The 23,545-nt window shown below is 38.7% G+C and overlaps 1 protein-coding gene across 4 annotated transcripts in view; it reads left to right on the top strand.

The window, feature by feature from the left end:
• Window positions 1–23,545, top strand: part of LOC104120656 (MADS-box protein AGL42-like) — a 42,331-nt gene that overhangs the window by 5,977 nt on the left and 12,809 nt on the right. For all 4 annotated transcript variants that reach the window (XM_070175041.1, XM_070175040.1, XM_070175039.1 and 1 more), the window contains one exon: window positions 19,170–19,260. In XM_070175041.1, coding sequence (XP_070031142.1) covers window positions 19,170–19,260 — 91 coding nt within the window. The remainder of the gene's footprint in view (window positions 1–19,169; window positions 19,261–23,545) is intronic.

Genomic DNA, 23,545 nt, shown 5'->3' with positions numbered 1-23,545 from the left:
TTAGTGCAAAACACTAGCAATTAATGCTCAAACTCAATTAAAGTGCAGTAAATTAGAATGTAATAAGCGACTAAAACACAAGATTATAGCCTACCATTAACACCCCACACTTAAACCATTGCTCGTCCTCGAGCAATCACACCACACTTTATATAGACACAACCTTACTAAGTAACTCTCCTAACTCACTACACAAAGAATCTTTAAAATAGACTAAGCACAATAGTGTAGCATCTTCACCTCAAGAATTGACTCAAAAGCACCATGCATTATTTACAACTCACTCACTTACTCTAATATAGAGGTCAGCAACATTGCCTTTCCTTCATGAATCAAGTTCCCTCACAATAATAGATAGTAGTTCCACACACAATAAAAGTTAAGAATAATTAGGAACTCAAGATAGAAAGAATTCACTTACTCTCAGAAACAACATTCATATGCCACAAAATATGCACCATAAGCTTGCCCGTAGTGTACTACTCAACTAATCGAGCCTATTTAGTCAAGGATCAAATAGGACTTTCATTGGTTGTAATGTAAGCTGCGGGACAGGTAGAATATATTTAGATATAAGAGTGACTACATCTCCTCCCTAAGCACTTTAATACATACATTTCATTATTTGAAACCCCACACTTATGTCAAACTATAACTTCACCTTCATATCAATATACATTAACTCCCAATTTATTTAATCACAATTACATCATAAGTAACCACTATCAAGGAATATTTTTCACAATCATACAATTAATCTCTTTTTTTTTCAATTCAAGTGGCTCTTATTTTTTCAAAACAGTGCACCTTTTTCCTTATTTCAATAGTTCCACTCGAAAGCCCAACCAACACCCCACACTTTAACTTTTACAAAGTTCATAACAAATTCAAGTGCTCACAAGAGGTAAATAGTTTAAATAGATGGTCAATTCAAACAAATGAGTAAGGCTTGTAATGTGGTTGCCAAAAGAAACAGGATTATAGGCTCAACGGGGTTAACTAAGATACATAACAATTAGGTGGGTAAAAGCATATAACTGGCTCAACAAAGAAATGCCTATATCACTTCCCAGACTGAACAAAACTACTATTTCGCTTTGCAAACACACGAGGCAAGTTCTAGACATCAAATGCAATGCACAGAATAACACAAAAACCTCACACACACATAGCACATAACCCACTCAAGATTGGATGATCAAGACTCTCTAGTCAAAGCAGTTAAGCAAAGTTAAACCTATATAATTTAAGGTGCTTATACAAGAGTAAAAAACTGAGCCTAAGCGTCACAACTAAAGAACTCACTATTCTCAAGGCATAATAAAGTTAATAAATATTTCTTTCAATTCAAATCATAGCACAAGGTTTCCTACTTCTAAAAACAAAAACTAACTACACCTGGTTCAAATAAAACCATTGGAAAAGAATCGCGGCACAAAAAAAAACCAAGGGGTAATTATTACACTACCTAACAAAAGAAAATCCTTTTATCTTTTTCTTTCGACTTAAATCCCTCAAGAAACCTGTCGAATGATATCCATCGTCGGAAAAAGTCGAAAAGTTTTAAAAAATTTATGTTTTTTTCAATTTTAGAAAACAAAAACTAAAACTAACATACATACAACATACAACATATAATTATCCCCCTACCCCATACTTTAAGTTGTGTCATGTCCCCATGACACACAATTAAAAAGCATAAGGTAGAGGAAACTTCCCTGAATATCTAGTCGGGGTCTGAGTCAAAGTCGGGCTCCATTCCACGCTCCCGAACCAGTGCACACATCCATGCAAATAACTTCTTCTCAGCCTTTTTGGGGTACACCCCACACTTATCTTTTCCACTCGTTATAGCCTTTTCTTTCGAACTCTTCACTTTCCATTCAACACTTGCAGCTGGCTTCTCCTTTTTAACTCCCGTTTCTACATTTATCTCAAAAGTTACAGTCTCCTCCCCCGCTCTAAGCATGAGTTTTCTATCATGCATGTCTAATATTGCTCTACCCGTTGCTAAGAAAAGTCTTCCTAAAATGAGAGGGACCTTCTTATTCTTCTCCATATTTACTACAATAAAGTCCACAGGAAATACAAACTTATCTACCCACACTAAAACATGTTCCACTATCCTCTCGGGTATCAGAGTTGTTTGGTCAGCCAGCTGCAAAGATATTGGTACCGACCTTATCTCTCCAATCTCACTTTCCAACTTTTTGTAAATAGACAAAGGCATTAAATTAATTTAGGCACCAGAATCACATAAAGAGTTATCAAATTTAATATAGTATAAAGAGCAAGGTATAGTAAAATTCTCTGGATCTCCACATTTTTATGGGAGTTTATTTTGCAAGATAGCACTGCAATGCTCTGTGAGTTTGACCATTGATGTCTCCTCGACCTTCCTTTTCTTTGTAAGGATCTCCTTCAAGAATTTTGCATAAGCTGGAATTTGGGAGAGCACCTCTGTGAATGGCAAGTTTACACTAATCTGTCTCAACACATCTAGGAACCTCTCAAATTGTTTATCCAGCTTCTCTCTATAAAGCTTTTGGGGAAAAGGTAAATCAAGCATGTGCTTGATCTCTTCATTGGACTCCTCCCTTCTTTAAGTTTCCTCTTTTTTCTTTTTCTCAGCTCCCTTCTTGATTTTCTTCTTCTCAGTCTTTTTATCATCATCTTCAATTTTCAGCTCCTTCCCACTTTCTTTTTCAGGCACACTCTCTTCTTGGACCGGAGTGGGCTCTTCCAACACTTTTCCGCTTCTCAGAGTTACAACATTTATAGTTTCTTTGGGGTTCCTTTCAGTTTCAGCTGGCAAAGTACCTAGGATCCTCTCAGACAATATGGTGGCAATTTGTCCCACTTGCTTCTCCAAATTTCGCAACCTTGTGCCAAGTTCTTTGATAGATGCACCATGAGCATCTAATCTTTCATTTTTCTTGATAATGAAGGACTTCATTAGATCTTCTAACCCAGACTGAATTGGCTATTGAGACTGAAACTGCGGCCTCTGCTGATTCACGAAACAGGAGCTCCTTGAAATCTGGAGTTATTTTGTTACCATGCATTTGTTGTAACCCCAGGTGAACTCCATGAAAAATCGGGGTGCTTCTAACCCATTGCATTAAAGTTGTAATTTCCAACAGCATTAACTTCCTTAGTTGAGGCTTGACACTCATGAATAGGGTGTCCTCTGCCACAGATATCACATGTTGCATGAGTCTCACTCTGTATTGAGGCTAAGGCCATCTTCTTTATCTTCTTCGCCATAGCATCAAGCTGTACCTGCACAGATGTGTTAGCATCAACCGGGTGAACACCATTCGCCCGTCTTCTTTCACTTTCATAGGGCCACTAATTTGCATCTTCAGATAATTCATCGAGAATATTGACTATATCCTCTGGTGTCTTCTTCATTAACGGACCTCCAGCTGCATTGCTCAACGTTTTGCGTGAATCCGGTGTCAACCTATCCCAAAAATCCTGGGGATAGAAGGTCGGTGACATCATCTACTTTTTGTTGAATATATCATGCTCTTATTCAGAATTAATCAAACGGGCATGGAGACTATTGTAGAGACTTCAGGGATTCCCCAATTTGTCCCTGTTTAGAGAAAAAATAAAAGTATCTTTAGAATAGTGATAGGTTACAAGTACCTTATTTTATGTTTTGATGATCTAACAAACTTACTGTCAAGAACCAGATAAGGAACCAGTTACATATCCTCAAGACCTTAAGATCGAAAGGTTCCAGCTTGGAATATGCTTCGACTCTTCAGAGTCAGAGTAACAACAGAGGGAACATATAAACATCGTTTCCCGATGAAACAGTACAAGTCAACTGCCCCAGGTGTAAAGTTGCTGCCTGCACACGCTGTCCAAAATTAAATATAACGACCCAACTTGTCGTTTTGAACCCTAGCATGTCGTTCGTTAGTGTGAGGCCATGAGTAGCTTCACTTCAGGTATTATGACTTGTACGTGTGGTCGGAATTTAATTTCGGGAAAGTTCAGAGTTAATTTGGAAAGAAAATTCTCATTTCGGAAGCTTTAAGTTGAAAATGTTTAAGATGTGATTTTTGAGTAAACGGCATCGAAATCAGGATTTGAAGGTTCCAACAGGTTTGTATGATGATTTTGGACTTAGGCATATGTCCGGATCGGTTTTTGGATGACCAGGGAGCGTTTCGACGCCTATGGTAGAAGATGTCATTTGGAAGGATTTCATCAATTTGGGTTGAAGAGCATTTCAATGTTATCAAATGTCCGTTTGGGATTTCGAGCCTGAGAGTAGCTCCGTATGGTAGTTCTGAACTTAGGAGCGCGTCCGGAAGTGGATTTGGAGGTCCGTAGGTCGCTTCGGGGTCATTTGGCAAAAGTTGAAAATTTGGATGATTTTGAAAAATTTGACCGGGAGATGTCACGACCCAAAATCTATCAAAGGTCGTGATGGCGACGGACACCACTGTCAGGCAAGCCAACACTAAATACTTTATTTAATTCTCATTTAATATTTTGAAATCATAATTTCCTTCAATTAAATAATAAAAGATGAACTTTACCGAGTAAATAATAATGTTTTCAACAATTTCAATACTGAACAACCCATAATCACCCAGAATACGGTGTCACAAGTGCATGAGTATCAACTAGGAATAAAATATAACATATCATCTATCAGGAATATAAATCTGGACAGGAAAGAAAATATAAATACTATGAATGAGACTTTGCTGGCTGCGGATCGTAACATAAGATGCATCTCACCAAATTTCCCAAATCAACCGTGCCACTGCGCCCACAAAGCCACTAGACATATATGCACCTGCACAACAAAATGTGCAGCAAGTGTAGTATGAGTACGTAATTCAACGCGTACCCAGTAAGTATCCAGTCTAACCTCGAAGAAGTAGTGACGAGAGGTCGACTCCGTCACTTACTATGGGCCCACAATAATATACCAATGATATAGTTAATCGTGGATTTTATAAAACGACTGTAAACTCAATAACATGAAGTAAGTGAACAATTCTTTTGCTAATAGGAGACTTCCAGGTTTATTTTCCATCATTTATCATTTGTATTTCAGGCCAATGAAGAAAAATCAATTATTATAGATTTCAGAGCAACCAATTAAATCATGCGCAATCATTCTGAGGTCATACAACCCGATCCAACATAAATATTTAAACTGTGCACTGCCGAGGGTCGAATGACACGAACCATAGATGCATCTATTTAACCTGCCGAGGCGTTCGACTCGCTCCACAAAAGAGAAAATACAATTTAAAACAACCAAATTCAAGATTTATTAAGGGCAACTATTCAAGAAAAATATAAATTCTTGTTTACAGTCAAGAAGAATGAAGTTTAACCTTTTAAAGTTTCTTTACCAAGGTTCGATATGATTTAAGCAATTAATTAACAAGTAGGATGCAAGCATTACAATTATAACATGATTTGGGTCCTAGACTATCCGAACATAAGCATATTAGTAGCTACGCACGGACTCTCGTAACCTCGTGCGTACGTAGCCCCCACAAATAGAAGCACATATTGAATAATTTCACCTATGGGGTTAATTCCCTCTTACAAGGTTAGAAAAGAAAATTACCTCGCTCCGAAGTTCCATAGCCGGCTCCCAAGCTTTTCAAACAACTCAAATCGATGCCCAACACTCCAAAACTTAGTTAATAATTGAGCAATTCCATAAATATATACTCTAATACTCATTATAATCCTATTTACAACGATTTCCAACTCCATGCCCAAATTCGTGGTCAAAATCCAAAAATACAAATTTCTAGGTTTTTGTTCCAAATCCCAAATTTCTACCAATTTTCATGTCTAAATCCATATATAAACCTTGTATTTAACTCACAACTAGAAAAAATCACTTATCTCTTGATGATGATGGAACCCCCTCTCAAAATGCTCTAAAAATCCCCTAAGTCCAAGTGGGAAATGAGGAAAATGGGCTAAGTCTTAGAATAAAAAGCCCTTGGCTCCACTCGCATTTGCGACATCTGGCTCGCAAATGCGAAGCCAAGCTGCCCCTGCCAAGATGATATTTGCGACCAAGATCTTCGCAAATGCGAAGGGTACAGATCCGCAAAAGCGACATATTGTTCGCAAATGCGAACCCCTCCTCGCAAATGCGATGTTTGCATTTGCGACCATTACATCGCAAATGCGATCACACTAGAACCAGCAATCCAACTTCTTCACAAAACACTCCGAAGCTACTCCAAAACTCACGCGAGCCCCCGGGGCTCCAAACCAAACACCCACACAAGTCTAAAAACATAATACGAACTTGCTCGAGGCCTTAAATCACATCAAACGACGTCGAATTCATGAATCGCACCCCAATTCAAGCTTAATGAACCTTCAAATAGACCTCAAATTTTGCACACAAGTCACATTCGACATTACGGACCTACTCTAACTTTCGGAATCGGAATCCGACCCCGATATCAAAAGGTCCACTTCCGGTCAAACTTCCCAAAAACCTTCAAATTTCTAACTTTTGCCAAACGACTCCAAAATGACCTACGGACCTCCAAATCCACATCCGGACGCGCTCCCAATACCAGGATCACCATACGGAGCTATTCTCAGACTCGGAATCCCAAACGGATATCGATAACATTGAAATGCACTTCAACGCAAATTTATGAATTTCTTCCAAAATGCCAACTTCCACAATAGGCGCTGAAATGCTTTCGGGTCATCCGAAACCCGATCCGGACATACGCCCAAGTCCAAAATCATCATACGAACCTGTTGGAACCGTCAAATCCCGATTCTGAGGTCATTTTATCCAAAGTCAAATCCTCCGACTTAAGGCTTCCGAAATTAGAATTTTCTTTCCAAATCAACTCCGAATTTCCCGAAATCTAATTTTGACCACACGTACAAGTCATAATACCTGAAGTGAAGCTACTCATAGTCTCAAACCACCGAACGATGTGCTATAACTCAAAATGACCGGTCGGGTTGTTACATTCTTTACCACTTAAACATACGTTCATCCGCGAACGTGCTAAGAACTGCTCTGGAGTTGTCTGAAATCATTGTTTAATACCTCGTGCACCTACCTGTGCTACCACAATTCAGTTAAGCACATTAGCTCAAGCAAATCTGAAGATTCTCCCTATTATTTAGTCAAATTAGACTTCGAGCCAAATTCTAATGTTTCCAACATACGAACGTCGTATTAATCACTACACGATGCACCAATACATGTTTGCATAACTTTGCAGAATCCAAACCATGCACCGCATAATTCACATGACCATAATAACATTCTCTGATAACAACTGCCGAAATACCACGAATCTGATACTCACAACACACCTCATGACTCATATAAGTCCTGTTCCAACTCTTGCAATACTGCCATGATGAAGGAGATGTGTAGGAATTCATAACCAACTGCCGAGTCAACAAATCATTGAGTCTCTCCTCCGGACAAGAACCGTTACTTCATTATGAACCAAATAACGATATTTGTTATTTAATATGCTTCATATAAATTCGATCGCACAGATCCCAGGTCCAATAATCTCGTCTCACCCAGTAAAGGTTGTTCCGACAATAAGCCACCACAAGCACTATCAAAGATCTCATATAACGCCACCAATGGGCCAACAAGCCGTAGCTTGAATATGATACATAAGGAAGAACAAGCTCTGGAAAAGAACTATCCAGCCCACGTAACGACTAAAACCGGCCATCAAATATTATGAGCCTTCTCAGAGGCAAGAAATAGGACACGCAAAATAAATATAAGAAACCGTGCTCAATATTTTATTGTTGTGACGTGCAACCCGATCCATACACAATACCGTTGCGGCATGCATCCCGATCCAAATAACATAACCATGGTGGCGTGCCACCCGATCCAACGATATACCCATGGAGGCATGCCACTCGATCCACACATGACAATAAATAGGGAAGTACTCATCAAGCCAAAATGCTTATACCTACGAAATACCTAAATGTCAACCACAAGCATGCGAAGTGCATAATACAAATCCTGGGGAGACGGTTAGCGCCATACGCTATGAAACTCAAGCACAACTAAGCTGAAATAAATGACCTGCATCATGAGATCCATCCTGCTCTCACAATACCACAAACTACACGCGATCTCAATACGAGCGCGAATAATCAAACTACCTCACAATGCACATGGCACAATACAGATTATACGAAATAGCTGACAACAGAAGTAACATCCAAGGCCCAAATACTCCTCCGTAAACAATGCTATGCTGAAATGAGGAACAGTATTCTGGGAGATCCTGCCTGTCTTGCATATTTACTTTGGGACTACGGAACGGTATTTTGGGAGATCCCCCTGCACATTTACGTTTGGGACTACGAGACGGTCTCTCGAGAGATCCACTGTTGTATTTCTATGTATTGAGCTGTTACCTTCTATGAATTCTTTCTTATTAAATTTTAGTCTTTATTTTACTGCGATATTTCATTCTTGCCTTGCTTTATTATCATATTCTAGTAGAGCCCGTACCTGACCTCGTCACTTATCTACCGAGGTTAGGCTTGGTACTTACTGGGTATCGATTGTGAAACAGTGCATCAGTCAACTTTATGGGGAGCGTCTTTTACCTACCTTGCTTATATCATCCTAGTGATGTCACAAATGCATTATTAACATCAAGGAAGGTAAAGCAAATGAGTGGTTCACTTAGAGAAATCATTGAAGCTCTCACACGGTCATTGATCATCAAGCAATCAAGTTTCAAGTGCATCAAGAACAAAGAACAACACTACTACGGACCCGTTCCCTAAAGCAAGTCATTGTATGTCCATAGTTGAGTTGTAACATTGTAATAGTTCTTCAATTATAATCCCTACTTAGCTTGTTTAGAAGTATTCTATAGGAAACCCTTTGTAAACCTTAAATCTTTGTGTTTAATTCTTGGCTAGAGTTAGTCGAGTTGTAAAATCTTTGTAATAGAGTTATTACAAAGTGGCTTGTAATAGAGTATTACAAGTTAGCGAGGGATTAAGAGATTAATTCCTAGGTTGCAGAGGTTGTAATATAAAAGTTGCTCAGTAGTGAAGTTGAAATCCTACAAGGGTAGGTCGTGGTTTTAATCCCATTGAGCGGGAAATTTTCCACGTAAAAATCCTCTTATCATCTACTTATTGCAGTGTGTGTGTGTTCTAGTGGAACTGATTCTCTATAGAGTTTGGTGGACTCTTATATTCTATCAATTGGTATCAGAGCGGGATCTTTCTATCAGGTTAACACCTAGAAAGGATCCTCATGGCTGCTCCTCCAAACTTCGAAGAAGGCCAGTTTACTTACAGACCACCTAGGTTCAATGGACAGTATTACGGATGGTGGAAAACTAGGATGCACGACTTCATCATGGATGAAGATTCTGAGCTATGGAATGTTATATGTGACAGACCCTTTGTTCCCACTAAGAATCTTGGCGACCCAGCTATAGCCATTCCCAAGACGAGGAAGGAATTCAATGACGCTGATCGAAAGGCCACAAAAAAGAACTTCGTGCAAAGAAAATTCTTGTTGGTAGCATAGGTCCTGATGAATATAACAGGATATCGGCATGCCAATTAACAAAAGAAATCTAGGAGGCTCTTCAGACAGCTCACAAAGGAACAACACTGGTTAAGCAATCCAAGATCGACATACTCACAACTGAATACGAGCTCTTCAGGATGAAAAATGATGAATCCATCCAAGATATGCACACTCGCTTTACCTCCATCATTAATGAGCTTCACTCTCTTGGTGAAACTATTCCAAGAAACAAGTTTGTCAGGAAAATCCTTAATGTTCTTCCCGGTACTTAGGAAAGCAAAGTGAACGTCATTACAAAGGCGATGGACTTGCAGACACTGACCATAGATGAACTTGTTGGCAATCTGAAAACATATGAAATGAAGAAGAAGAAGGACAATGAAAGAAGAGAACCCAAAAGGGAGAAGAACCTGGTCCTGAAGACAGACAACAATGATTCAAGTGGTGAGGATGGTGATATGGCTTACTTGACAAGAAGATTCTAGAAGATGGTTCGCAGGAATGGAGACATTCAAAAAAGGGGAAGTTCTAGCAAGCCAAAAAATTATGACCTATGTCATAAATGTGGCAAGCCAGGACAGTTCATCAAGGAGTGTCCTCTCTTAAAACAAGATCAGTACAAAAACAACTTTGACAAAGCAGCCAAGAGGAACCTAGTTCCTGATAAATGCTTCAAGAGAAAGAATGTCATTGACAATGTTGTAAAGCAAGCTCTTGCTGCATGGGGAGACTCCTCCAGCGAATCTGAAGAAGAAAATGATCATGGTGATAGTTCAATGATGGCAGTGGAAAGTGAAGCAACTGAGTATGATTCAATCTTTGCCTTGCTGGCTCAGTCTGATGATGATGAAGATGACAAAGATGATGAGGTAAATTTTCTGGATGTTCAGAGAAATCTGAATTCTTATTCTCCTAAAAAACTCATGTTCGGCAAATGTGTTAATCGATGCTTATCACAGTCTTATAAATGATAAATATGCTTCAACTGTGGAGTTAGGAGAAGCAGAACAAACCAGAGATGGCTTAGTAATCGTTGTTGTTGATTTAAAGAAAACAATTGAGAACCTGAAGAAAGAGAAGGATGCCTTAGATGAAACAATTGCACATATAGTACATGAAAGAGATGATCTAATGGTAGTTGTGGTCAACCTAAAAGAGACCTTTGAGTGTGTAAGAAAGGAAAAAGAAGTCTTAGCTGAGAGAGTTGCTAACATTGAGCATGAGAGAGATGACCTATTAGTGGTGGTAGTGGACTTGAAGGAAACAATTGGGGAACCTAAAATAGAGAGTAGGCTTGAAAATTCTCAAAAGGTAAAGGAAGTTGCAAGCGAGGCGCACATTAAGATTGAAAGTGAGTTAAATTCAGTGAAATCTAGTATGTGTGCTGAGCTTGAGAAAAACAAACAACTTCATGAAGAACTAGGAAGAGTGAAGAGTAATCTTGAAAAATCACTCAAGTGGACCTAGTCCTCTGATGCTATCACTGCCATGTACACCAACAATGGGGGAAACAGGCAGGGGATTGGGTTCCAAAGGGAAAAGATTCCCTACAACCCTCACAGCAAGTACGTTATTATACCTGATAATTGGCTTTGTACTCACTGTGGCAACACTGGGCACTTTAAAGAAAACTATAAGGCCAGATTTCAGTCACAGCAGAAAAACAAAGTTTTTGCTGAAAAAGTAACTACTGATAGAGAACCTTGTCCCTCATATAAAGAAATGCATGATGCTTGCTTGGACCAGAAGATCCCTCATTCACCCCTTTTCTCATTACAAGGGACCCAAATTCGTTTGGGTTCCTAAGTCTAACTCCTGATTTTCTTATGCAGGGAACAGTGAAAGGAAGCAGCCTACAACGGTACATGGATAGTGGCTGCTCAAAGCACATGACTGAAAGTACAAATGATCTCCTTTCACTTAAAGCCCTGAAAGGAGGGAGTGTATCCTTTAAAAATGGCAAGAAAGGATACATTCTAGGAGTTGGAAGGATTGGAAAGTCTCTCTCACACTCAATCGAAAATATGTACTACGTGAACGGGTCGAAGTACAGCTTGCTAAGTGTCTCCCTGATCTATGACAAGGGAAACAAGGTGGAATTTGTGTCAATAATATGTACAGTCACAAACCTAGTGACTGGTGAGGTGGTGCTAGTAGCAAAAAGATAAAAAAATATCTATGTTGCTGATTTTGAGTCTCTACAGAATGGTGATCTCAACTTTCTAAGTGCTATTGATAATGATGTTGAATTATGGCATAGGAGGCTAGGTCATGCAAGCTTCATGTTGCTGAACAAATTGGTCAGGAAGGACCTGGTTCGTGGTCTGCCCAAGTCAAGTTTCAAGGATCACAAAGTGTGTGATGCATGTGTAAAAGGCAAGCAAGTCAAATCCTCATTCAAGCCCAAAAAGGAAGTCAGTACCTCAAGGTCACTTGATCTTCTTCACATGGATCTATGTGGACCCATGAGGGTGGCAAATAGGGGTGGAAAGAAATATATCTTCGTTATAGTTGACGATTAGTCCAGATTCACCTAGACTTTATTTCTTAGAACCAAGGATGAAACCTTTGAAGTGTTTGTTGCCTTCGTCAAAAGGATTCAAGTGAATATGGGTAATAATGTAGCTTGCATCAGGTCTTATCATGGGACGGAGTTCGACAATGCCAAATTTGATGAGTACCATTCATAATTTTTCGGATCCAAGAACACCTCAACAAAAAGGTGTTGTGGAGAGGGAAAATAGAACTCTTGAAGACATGGCAAGGACAATGTTGATTGACAGTGGGATCGCAAAGAATTTCTGGGCAGAAGCTGTCAATACTGCTTGCTACTTGGTGAACAGGTGCGTGATTAGGTCCCTTCTGAACAAAACTCCATATGAATTGCTGAATGGAAGGAAGCCCAAGCTGACACATATAAGGACTTTTTGGGTGTAAATGTTTTGTCCTCAATAACGGAAAGGAAGCTCTTGGAAAATTTGATGCCAAAAGTGATGAAGGAATCTTTCTAGGATACTCATCCCAAAGCAAAGCTTACAAAGTATACAACAAAAGGACTCAATGTGTTGAATAGAGTATACATGCAATCTTTGATGAATCTCACTTCTCATGTCAGAAGGACAGACGTGTTGACCAAGATGGAGAACCTTTATCTGTTCCAGGTGAAGTTATTGACATGGCAAATGGAAAGGCAGACATGATGAGTCATGTCAAGGAATTCAGTGAAGATGATGCAAATACATCTCCATCCATTGGAGAGGAATCTGGTTCCACGATCACAACAACTGAAGCTGAAAATAGAGTTGCTGATGCAGTCCAAGGTACTCCACTTGCTGAAGTAAGAAGCGGCCAAGAACCTCAGTCAGATATACCTGGGTCCTCTACAAATGAGATTCAGGTACCAAACTAGAAGCACAAAAGCTCACATCCTCTTGATAACATAATCACCCCTCTTGAATCAGGTGTTCAAACCAGATCAAAAGCCAGAAATTCACTTGCCTTTTCAGTCTTCCTTTCTCAAATAGAGCCCAAAAATATCAAAGAAGCGTTGAAAGATGCAAGCTGGATCACAGCCATGCAAGAGGAGCTGCATCAATTTGAAAGAAACAAGGTATGGGACCTGGTCCCTCGACCTACAGATCGAACTGTCATAGGAACCAGGTGGGTATTCAAGAGCAAACTTGATGATTTTAGAAATACAAAAAGAAATAAGGCAAGGCTTGTAGTTCAAGGCTACAATCAGGAAGAAGGGATCGATTATGATGAAATATTTACTCCAGTTGCTCGAATGGAAGCCATTAGAATTCTTATTGCCTTTGCATCTCATATGGAGTTCACACTGTTCCAAATAGATGTCAAAAGTGCATTTTAAATGGCTATATGAAGGAAGAAGTCTATGTCAAGCAATCTCCTGGTTTTGGGAGTCACGAGCATCCTGAGCATATGTTTAAACTAGACAAGGCATTGTACGGGCTAAAGCTGGATCCCCGGGCTTGGTATGAAAGGTTGTCAAAATTCCTTCTAGAAAATGGATTTACAAGATGAAAAATTGACAACACTCTTTTTATGAAGAAACGAGGGAGGAACCTGCTCATTGTTCAGGTATATGTTGATGATATCATCTTTGGAGCCACAACTGACTCTCTTTGTGAAGAATTTGCAAAACTCATGGGGAGTGAGTTCGAGATGAGTATGATGGGAGAATTAAATTTCTTTCTAGGACTTCAAGTGATGCAATCTCAGAAGGAAACATTGATAAGTCAGCAGAAGTACATCAAGAAATTGCTGAAAAGGTTTGACATGGAATCATCAAAAGTCATCGACACCAGCATTGCCACAACTACCCGTCTAGACATGGATGAACCTGGTTCCCCTGTAAATATAACCATGTACAGAGGGATCCTAGGGTCACTCTTGTATCTCACTGCAAGCAGACCAGACATTGTGTTTAGCATAGGCCTTTGTGCAAGGTTTCAATCCAATCCAAAGGAATCTCATCTGAATTCTGCCAAGAGAATATTAAGATATCTCAAAGGAACGCAGGACCTGATTCTCTACCATCCCTCAGGTGACAACTTTGATCTTATTGGGTATGCTGACACTGATTATGGAGGATATCTGCTGGACAGGAAAAGCACGTCTGGAATGGAACTATTCTTGGGTTCTTGCCTAATCTCGTGGGGTACAAGGAAGCAAAACGCAGTGAAACTCTCAATTGCAGAAGCGGAATAGGTAGCAGCTGCTTCTTGCTGTGCTCAATTGCTATGGATCAAGCAGCAGTTGGAAGACTTTGGAGTGTTCTCACATCTCAGATTGTGTGCCTCTCCTATGCGACAATACAAGTGCACTCAATATGGCCAAAAATCCAGTCCAACATAAGAGAACCAAGCACATTGGTGTGCGTCACCACTTCCTCGGAGACAATGTGGAAAATGGGCTCATTTGCATGAAATTCTGCAGCACAGAAGATCAGATTGCAGACATATTTACCAAGACCTTGAGTAGAGAACATTTTGAAAGAAATGGTCTGGCACTGGGATTGATAAAGCCCAACTAAGAACCTGGTCCCTCGATGATTGGCTATGAAAGACATGTTCAGGTAAAATTAGCTAAAAAGTATTTTCTGGCAAAGTCTAACTCATCTCTATACCGTTACAGGTAGACACACATGATGATTACAGAGAAAATAGGCAGTTGATGTAGTACGTGCTGTAAAAAGGGCAAAGCACAGATGCAAGATTAGTCAGGGAACCTGGTTCTCCTGACACATGTTAGTAGTTTCTCTGTTCTCTCATGCACAATTTTGAACGGTTAAAACAAGTGCCACGTCATCAGTGCATCATTTTCTTTTCCTTGCGTCTTGTGAACCCAAACGTCTCACCCGTTAATAATCGACCCGACTCCGAAAACTGCCGCTCTTTCTTAACCAGTCCCTCATCCATCATAAATACATCTATCACTGTCACAACTCCTCCCATCAAATTTCAAAACCCCATTCTTCTGCCTCTCTTCAAACTGCCAAATCCCTGCTCTTCTTCTCAAGATGGCCGAAAATCAAACAACCTCGAGTGTTCCAAGTGACATCCCCATTGAGTCCTCACCTGTTGAAACACTGATATTAGACTCCTCACCCCACACCACTGTTAACCAAAATCCTAGGATAGAGTCACCCCCACATTCCGTATCCTCTCCTACCCACTTGAGTTCTAGTTCTCATATGAGTCACAAAATCTCATCTCCCAAAAGATTTGTAGCCCAGAGCCCTTCTCCTACTTCACCGGAAAAAAAAGGATGAACAGAGTATTGCTGACAAAGAAGAAGATTAGGAAATTTCATATTCGCCTATGAAAAAAGGGTCAAAGGTAGATCAAACTGATACTTCTGAGAAGTTTGACTCAACAAAGACTGCTCCTGATCTTACGTCCACAGGTAACACTCCTTCCTCTACTGAGTTCTCCATGGATGTACAAGAGAAAGAGGTAATAGAGAACATGTTGTCCATAGCTCATGAAGGGGTTGTTATAGAAGGAGGTGATGATGGTTTTGGGACTCAGGAGGAATAGTCTAAGACTGTTAAAGAGGGTAGAGAGCTTGTGCCTGTTGAACAATCGGCACGGGATAATATGCCAATTACTTACTTGACTAGGCGTAAACCAATGGTTACTCAAGAGTCTACTCCCAAGCGACCTACTATAAGGTTGCAAAGGAAGGAGGCTTTTGAGTCTGCGCTTAAGAACAGCCAAGCTAAGTCAAAGAGAAGAAAATTAGTAAAAGATGGAAAAGTTGTGAGCGAGATGACAGTGTTAGTTGTGAATGTGGATGATGAAGTAAAAGAGGAACCTGGTTCCTTGACTAGAAATCACTCACAGAAGCATGGTTTCCCAAAGCCTAAAAGGGGATCTTCTGTGTCTGCTGAAAGTCTAACAAATCTGATGATGTTGTTGCTAGTGAAAATATGGTGAAAGAATCTGGTGATAAGTTGGTAGAAGAGTCTGCTGCCAGGGTGATGGAAGAATTGGGTGAAAAGTCTGTGAAGTCTGATGAAAAAGGAAAGAATGTTTGCAAGTCTGCTAAGAGAAAAGCTGATACGGATGAGGAACCTGGTTCCTCAAAGAAGTCCAGAGTGGGTGATCTAAGGAGTGCTGGGAAAGAGAGGTTAAGAAGTCAAAAGGTGTTGTGGGGCCGCACATTTGCCGCTGATATCTTGGAGAAGGCTGGTATGAGACAGCTGGTTGAGATCTGTGAGTTCCAACAGTGGACACATTTGTTCACAAATGATGCTCCAATGGTGTATGAAGAGGAAGTTCAAAGTTTCTATGCTGACCTTTTTAAAGTTGAAGATGATCACATCTGTGTATTGGTAAATGAAGTTGATATGGTGATGGACTCTGCCCTGTTGGGGTCCATTCTTGGTATGCCTGCTGAAGGGCTGTCTAGTGTTCATTGATCCTATTCTCAAAATTTCAGAAATGCCATATTAAAGGACAGAGCAATTCAGCAGGTGGATCGGGTTCAGAAGAAGGCCCTCCTTCCTGTATACCAACTGCTGTTTGAGATGGTGAATAAGGTACTGCTGCCTCGAGCTGAGAGAAGATCTATCACCTCTCGTGCAGACCTGTTCCTCATGTAAGCACTGGACAACTTCACTACCATCAATCTACCTGGGATTATGATAGAGCACATGAACAAAGTGGCAAACTTTAAATATGGTAATCATGGGATGCCGTATGGGTTCCTTCTCACCAAGGTCTTTAAGCACTTCAAGGTTCCTCTAGGACAAGCTAAAGTGGGCACAACGAAGCAAACTTTCTCCAAAACTACTCTTGAAGAATGTGAGTGCATCGAAAAAATTGGAGGGGTTGGAAACACTTCTACCATATCTCAGCCGATCAATGCTCAGAACAGTGTTACCTCGGAGATAAGGAAATTGAAAGAAAGGAATGCTATCCTTGAGACTCAGTTAAGTCAGCAGCAGGAGGCACCTTGTTCCAGTTGTTCTCAAGGAGAAGAGGTTGCTCTTCTAACAAAAGAGAATGCTGAGCTCAGGAAATAAATGGAGGACTTGAAAGGGAGACTGCTCAACGAGCAAATGTCAGCAAATGCTCGAATGAATTTAGTCCTCCAAGCCCTTTCTAAACCATCTCCTTCCAGTGCTCCCTAAACAGTGTCCCTTCAGTGTTCAGTCTTTAGTGATCAGTCTATTCCCTCAGTGTCAGTTTTAATGATGATGTTTGTGGTGCTTTTTTTGTTTTTTGTTTGTTCAAAACTATGGATGGTGGTAGTAACATTGACTCTGCTCCTGTTGAAAAATCCAAATTAATGCTAATACCAGCTTTTTCCTTTTTGCTAACAATTCCTTGTCTTTATGCTTTATTTTTAGTCATGTTGGATGCACACAAGTGGCATGAGTTAACTCAAGCTAGACTTCTTTTTGCTATATACTTGTTGCTCTTCTTTTTATGATGCCAAAACGGGAAAGATTAATATGCATAATTGATTAATGATCACTGATTAAGGGGGAGTACAGACTTAGGGGGAAACTTAAGGCTTTTCTGGTTCACTGTCTAGTTCGGTGCGGTTTTTTTATGGGATGTTCAATTATAAGTTTGTCATTATCAAAAAGGGGAAAATTGATAGGTTACAAGTACCTTGCTTTATATTCTGATGATCTAACAAACTAACTGTCAAGAACCAGATAAAGAACCAGTTACATATTCTCAAGACCTTAAGATCGAAAGGTTCTAGTTTGGAATATGCTTCGACTCTTTAGAGTTAGAGGAACAACAGAGGGAACAGATAACTATCAATTCCCTAGGAAACAGTACAAGTCAACTGCCCCAGCTAAAAAGTTGCTGCCTGCACATGCTACAGTGCAGATACAGTGCAGCAGTCAACTTTATGGGGAGTGTCTTTTACCTACCTTGCTTACATCATCCTAGTGATATCACAAATGCATTATTAACATTAAGGAAGGTAAAACAAATGAGTAGTTCACTTAGAGAAATCATTGAAGCTCTCACACGGTCATTGATCATCAAGCAATCAATTCTCAAGTGCATCAAGAATAAAGAATAGCACTACTACGGACCAGTTCCCTACAGCAAGTCATTGTATGTCCTTATTTGAGTTGTAACTTTGTAATAATTCTTCAATTGTAATTCCTATTTAGCTTGTTTAGAAGTATTCTGTAGGAAACCCTTTGTAAACCTTAAATATTTGTGTTTGAGTCTTGGCTAGAGTTAGTCGAGTTATAAAGTCTTTGTAATAGAGTTATTACAAAGTGGCTTGTAATAGAGTATTACAAGTTAGTGAGGGATTAAGAGATTAATTCCTAGGTTGCAGAGGTTGTAATCTAAAAGTTGCTCAGTGGTGAAGTTGAAATCCTACAAGGGTAGGTCGTGATTTTTAATCCCGTTGAGCTGAGAGTTTTTCACGTAAAAATCCTCTTGTCATCTACTTACTGCAGTGTGCGTGTGTTCTAGTGGAACTGATAGAGAATCTAATTCTCTATAGAATTTGGTGAACCCTTATATTCTATCAAATAGATTGTCTACTTCAGATATATATTTCAAGTTATCTTATCCCGCTTGATAATTCCACTGTAACTCTAGCAAGATTATGGCATGAATTCATGATTGAATAGCTGCACATAATCCATTGATAGTGTTTTAACTATAGCAATTGCTATTGATTTCAAAATATGTATGCGAAATCGATGTGGTTTATAACCTGGTATAGGAGAAAAAGAGTTTTCTCTTTTCGGATTGACATCTCCAGTATGTATGAATATACATGCATTTTGTGAAGGATGTTTCACTCTTATAGACTAGACTGACAAGATATTTTTTGGTTGAAATGTGAAGGTTTTAGTTTATAATCTTTCTAGGAAACAATATTTTCTTTTACCATCTGCAAATTATGTTGTTTGTGACAATCCTAAATTGAGGATTACCTTGTTTTTTCATCTTCTGATGCAATTAAACGTGGTACCTAGTTCAATATATCTTTCAATATTGTTTGGATCGAATGTGATTTACCTCTATAAAGTCTTAATTAATGATTACTTCAACTTCTTGGAATAATTCAGCATGCAGAAGGCCATTGGAAGATATCGTCAATATACAAAAGAAACGCTGATAAACAATAACTCTAGCTTAGAAGTGGAGCACCACATGGAGGTCAGATTTCTTAAGAATAATCTGGTTAACATGATTAATTTGCTTCCAAGGTCCTTGCTATACAATTTCAGAAGTAATATTAATGATGATGTTTGATTATGAACTTCTATTGTTTTGTGTTTAAGTCGTTATTCAAAATGAAAATATATAGTACGATCTTTCGCTTTGAAATTTAGATCTAGCACTTAAATAATACACTGTAAAGCACCTATATATATAAACTACACTGAGTCTCCATTGTTCAAGAATTTGGAATGCCAAACTTTTAGGTCTCATATCCCCTTTCTCCAAATTAGTTTTTGCTATTTTGCTTCCAAAAAAGTGCCCTACTTTGCCAAAAAAGAAAATACATTTACTTCATTTATGTTTTACTAAACGTGGATCCATTCAATCCCTATCTATTTGTTTATTTTGTTGTATATATGTTTATATCTTTTGGCACAATAGATTTTTAATTTAAACAGTTATGGGTCAGGGTAAGCACTAATCTTTCTATTTATCTTCAATGATTATATTATCTCTGGAATTTGTATAATTCTAAAATTGTAACTACACTGTACATCATATATTATAAATACAAGGGGATACATAAGTCTGGAATGTGGAATCCAATCTTAAAGTTTAGACTAAATTTTATTAAAGCCCCTTAACCTTTGAGGAAATAATAATCCCTTCACCTTTTGAATGAGAATGGTAACCCCCTTGAATAATATTTTTCCGACAAGTTTTAATATTTTCATACAAAAAAGAAACGTTTGTGTTGTCTGTTTAATTTCTTTTTGTTCAAGAGAATTAAGTAATTAATATAAATTATATTGCATTGTAACGACCCAAACCGATGGGCCGTGACGGGCACCCGGTGCCTTACCTAACCGACCACCAATGTAACATATCTTTCTTATCATACCATCACGGGTAAATGGGCTAGAAGGGTCGTCATGATATAACCAGAATAAAACATAAGGGGATATTCGACATAAGACGACCCAACATAGAATACAAACTTATACATGTGACATACGGGCCTATAAGGCCGACATAATCATTTGTACACTCAAAACATAGGCAGACAAGGCCATATAATCATTTATATATATGACATATGTCTACAAGCCTCTAAGAGTGCATAAACGTCATAAAGGTCAGGACAGGGCCCCGTCATACCAATCAATACATGTCCAAATCATACTGATCAAATACACAACTCCGGAGTAAGTGGAGTGTACCAACACCTTCTGCTGAGCTGAAGGCCTAGTAGGAGGACTCTCAACCTGTCTATCGGGACCTGCGGGCATGAAACGCAGTGTCCCCAGGTAAAAGGGACGTCAGTACAAATAAAATACCGAGTATGTAATGCATGAAAGTAGTATATAAAAGACATGAAAGAAACAAGGAGCAAAGAACTCAACCTGTAAGTGTGAATAGCTCTCTGAATCATGAAACATTTATAATGTCATGCATATGCGTATAAATGTCACATCATGCATAGGTATGTGCGTACATAACATCATTAAGCCTCTGAGGGCATCCTATCATATCATCTCGGTCTCTGTGGGCGAAATCATCAACATAGAATAACTGATCAGGTGGTGATACGTATATAACTCCATAATATTTTTCCATACCCCATATACATATACTATACGCGTAAGTGACGCCATCTAGTCATGGATCAATATACATGTATAAATGAATGCAATGCATAAGGAAGTAAGTCAATAAGATCTCTCAGAGTATCATGAGATCAATATGCCTTCGGTTAATATCATGAAATAAACTTTCTCAACTTATGTATTTTCTGAGACCTATGAACAAGCGATAAAATAATAGGACACACGGGGAATCAAGAATATAGGCACCCCTAGTACTTCTAAGAATAGAATCATTTGTAAAGGTTGCGTGCTTGCTCGTTTCATTGCATCATATGGATCATGCCAAAAGGAAAGAAGGGATAGACTTAACATACCTTAACTCCAATGAGTCCTTAATACCTTCCAAGCAATTCTTCAAACAACTTAACTCAATCTACCATAACATAAAGAGATTCAAAATCAGTGTTCAGTAAAGGCTAAGTCCGCAACTTAAACTAGTAGCTCGTTTATGTAAATTTGGGCAGCATCTCCCCTGTAACAAGAGCCTCTTTCAATACCATATATCAACAACAATGACCAGAGCAATCCAGCAATACATAATTATCAATAACAAAATACCATATAACAACAAGTCACAACTACTTCACAACGAGCGACAAGCTAGCTCTGATTGAAACCTGTATACCCCATATCACCCCTTATAGGCTTATTAATGTAATTTAACAGTATCATTAACATAATAATGAAGTCATCCATCAATGATTTCAGCCTTATACCATATATTTATAACAAAGAAAATAATCCACAACTCCAACTATTCTCAATTAGCAACTTTATTCACTAGTTCATGTCTAGCCCATCCATTTAACTTAATCAACATTAAGACATCCTTAAGAACATAATATAATTACTTCCTACAGTGAATTTAAGTCTAAATTCATGTTATATTTAGTTTACAACAGCCCAACACACCACAATCACTTCATACCCAAAATGACAACTATAGTAGTGTCAAACACCCCAAAAATATTACAAAGAACGACTAATCTACTATTTCGCAATTATATGGTGTTTCTCCACACTATTTCTCCTCAAAAACTCCATTAAACAGTAGCAAAATAGACAGCCCAGAAACAACACAAAACAGCCCACAAAACAGTCCACTACAAGTCGAATAACTCGAACTCACGGCTTTCAATCACCGTCCCGTGAGTTCTAACTATTAGGAAATGAATTTATAAACATTATTTGATATTTAAAATCTTAAATACATAAATTAGGCATTTTCTTAACTATTAAATATCTTCCAAAACTCAAATTACAAAGAAAAAGAGAGGCGATATAGTGATACTTACGTCGTAAGAATCGTTCTAATATTATCGCTTCTTGATTTTTATACCCGGGATGTAAATCTTCTATGAAACCCTTGTAGAGAGCTTAAGAGTAAGTTTATGGGTCTTATTTGGTCGTGGTTTCTGGAAAAATAAAGAAAGATATGACATAAGGGATATAAATATCCAATTTGTTGAAAACTCAAAAAGGTGCTACTTGGCACTCTAGCATTGGCCCTTCTTCCAATGCTTATATCTTTTTATCCGGATGTCGTATGAATGAACGATTAAAAGCATTGGAAACTACATTCTATGACCTTAAATTTGGTATTTAATATGTCCTAAAAAGACCTCATATAACACATGAAAGGTATTGATCAAAAACCTTTAGGGACCCACCTACTTGCCACCTATGCAGTCTGCGCAGTCTCGCGAAACTGCAAATATCTCTCTACTCCGATGTCCAATCGAAGAAAGATTTAATGCGTTAGAAACTAAACTCATAGATTTTCAATTTTATATATGGAGAATCCTGTAATTCCAAGTATATTAGGAGAAAATCTCTGCTACATTTGACCTAATATTTAGCACATTATGAATGTGACTTGTGATGACCTTTGGCAACTTTTATTCCAAAACTCGCTTGACTTCAAAATGTAATACACGACTATCATACGACTAAAATAACTCATAACATAACCTCTTTATCACTTTAAAAACCCTAGTATCAGCCCAAAAGTACACGTTATAACATTCACAACTTGTGGACATTCGTGAAAACTTATTTTCTTCAATTTGCTTAGCTCCTAAGCCTTTCAACCCTCTTGGTAGTTGTTATCCATGATCTTAAAGATTTTTAACTTCCAAGGTAACATGATTAACTTAATTTATGTACTTTCAAATACGATCTCATTTCTGAGCTTGCGTCAATTAACTTATGATGTACTCTCACGTACGGAAATATGGGGTGTAACATCATTCTCCCCTTTGTAACATCCATCCTCGAATGTTGATTAATATGCCTATCAGTCTCATAACCTATAGCTTTTTTTGAATACTTTAATACTGTCCTTGTCATCTAGGCAACTATTATGTGAATAAATTCAAAGGCCAGGGCATTCCCCCTTTAGGCCTCTTCTTCACACCACGACTTGTGGTCGGAATCCTTTCAATCTCGTAACTGTTGCTACCTTCTATCATGTAGTATGTATGACACTGACCTTGTAAGTGCCTATGCGACTCTTCTCTTCTTCTTCCTCTATACTATACCATAACTCTTACTTCGATTTATTGTTACCGATGTCTGCTACCCAACTCAAGGTAACTCTCTCGCTGCTTATCGTATATTTATAAATCTAAGTC

The sequence above is a fragment of the Nicotiana tomentosiformis genome, chromosome 5 (assembly GCF_000390325.3).
Source record: "Nicotiana tomentosiformis chromosome 5, ASM39032v3, whole genome shotgun sequence".
NCBI classification, from domain to species: Eukaryota; Viridiplantae; Streptophyta; class Magnoliopsida; order Solanales; family Solanaceae; genus Nicotiana; species Nicotiana tomentosiformis.
This window is presented reverse-complemented; position numbering and strand designations above follow the sequence as displayed.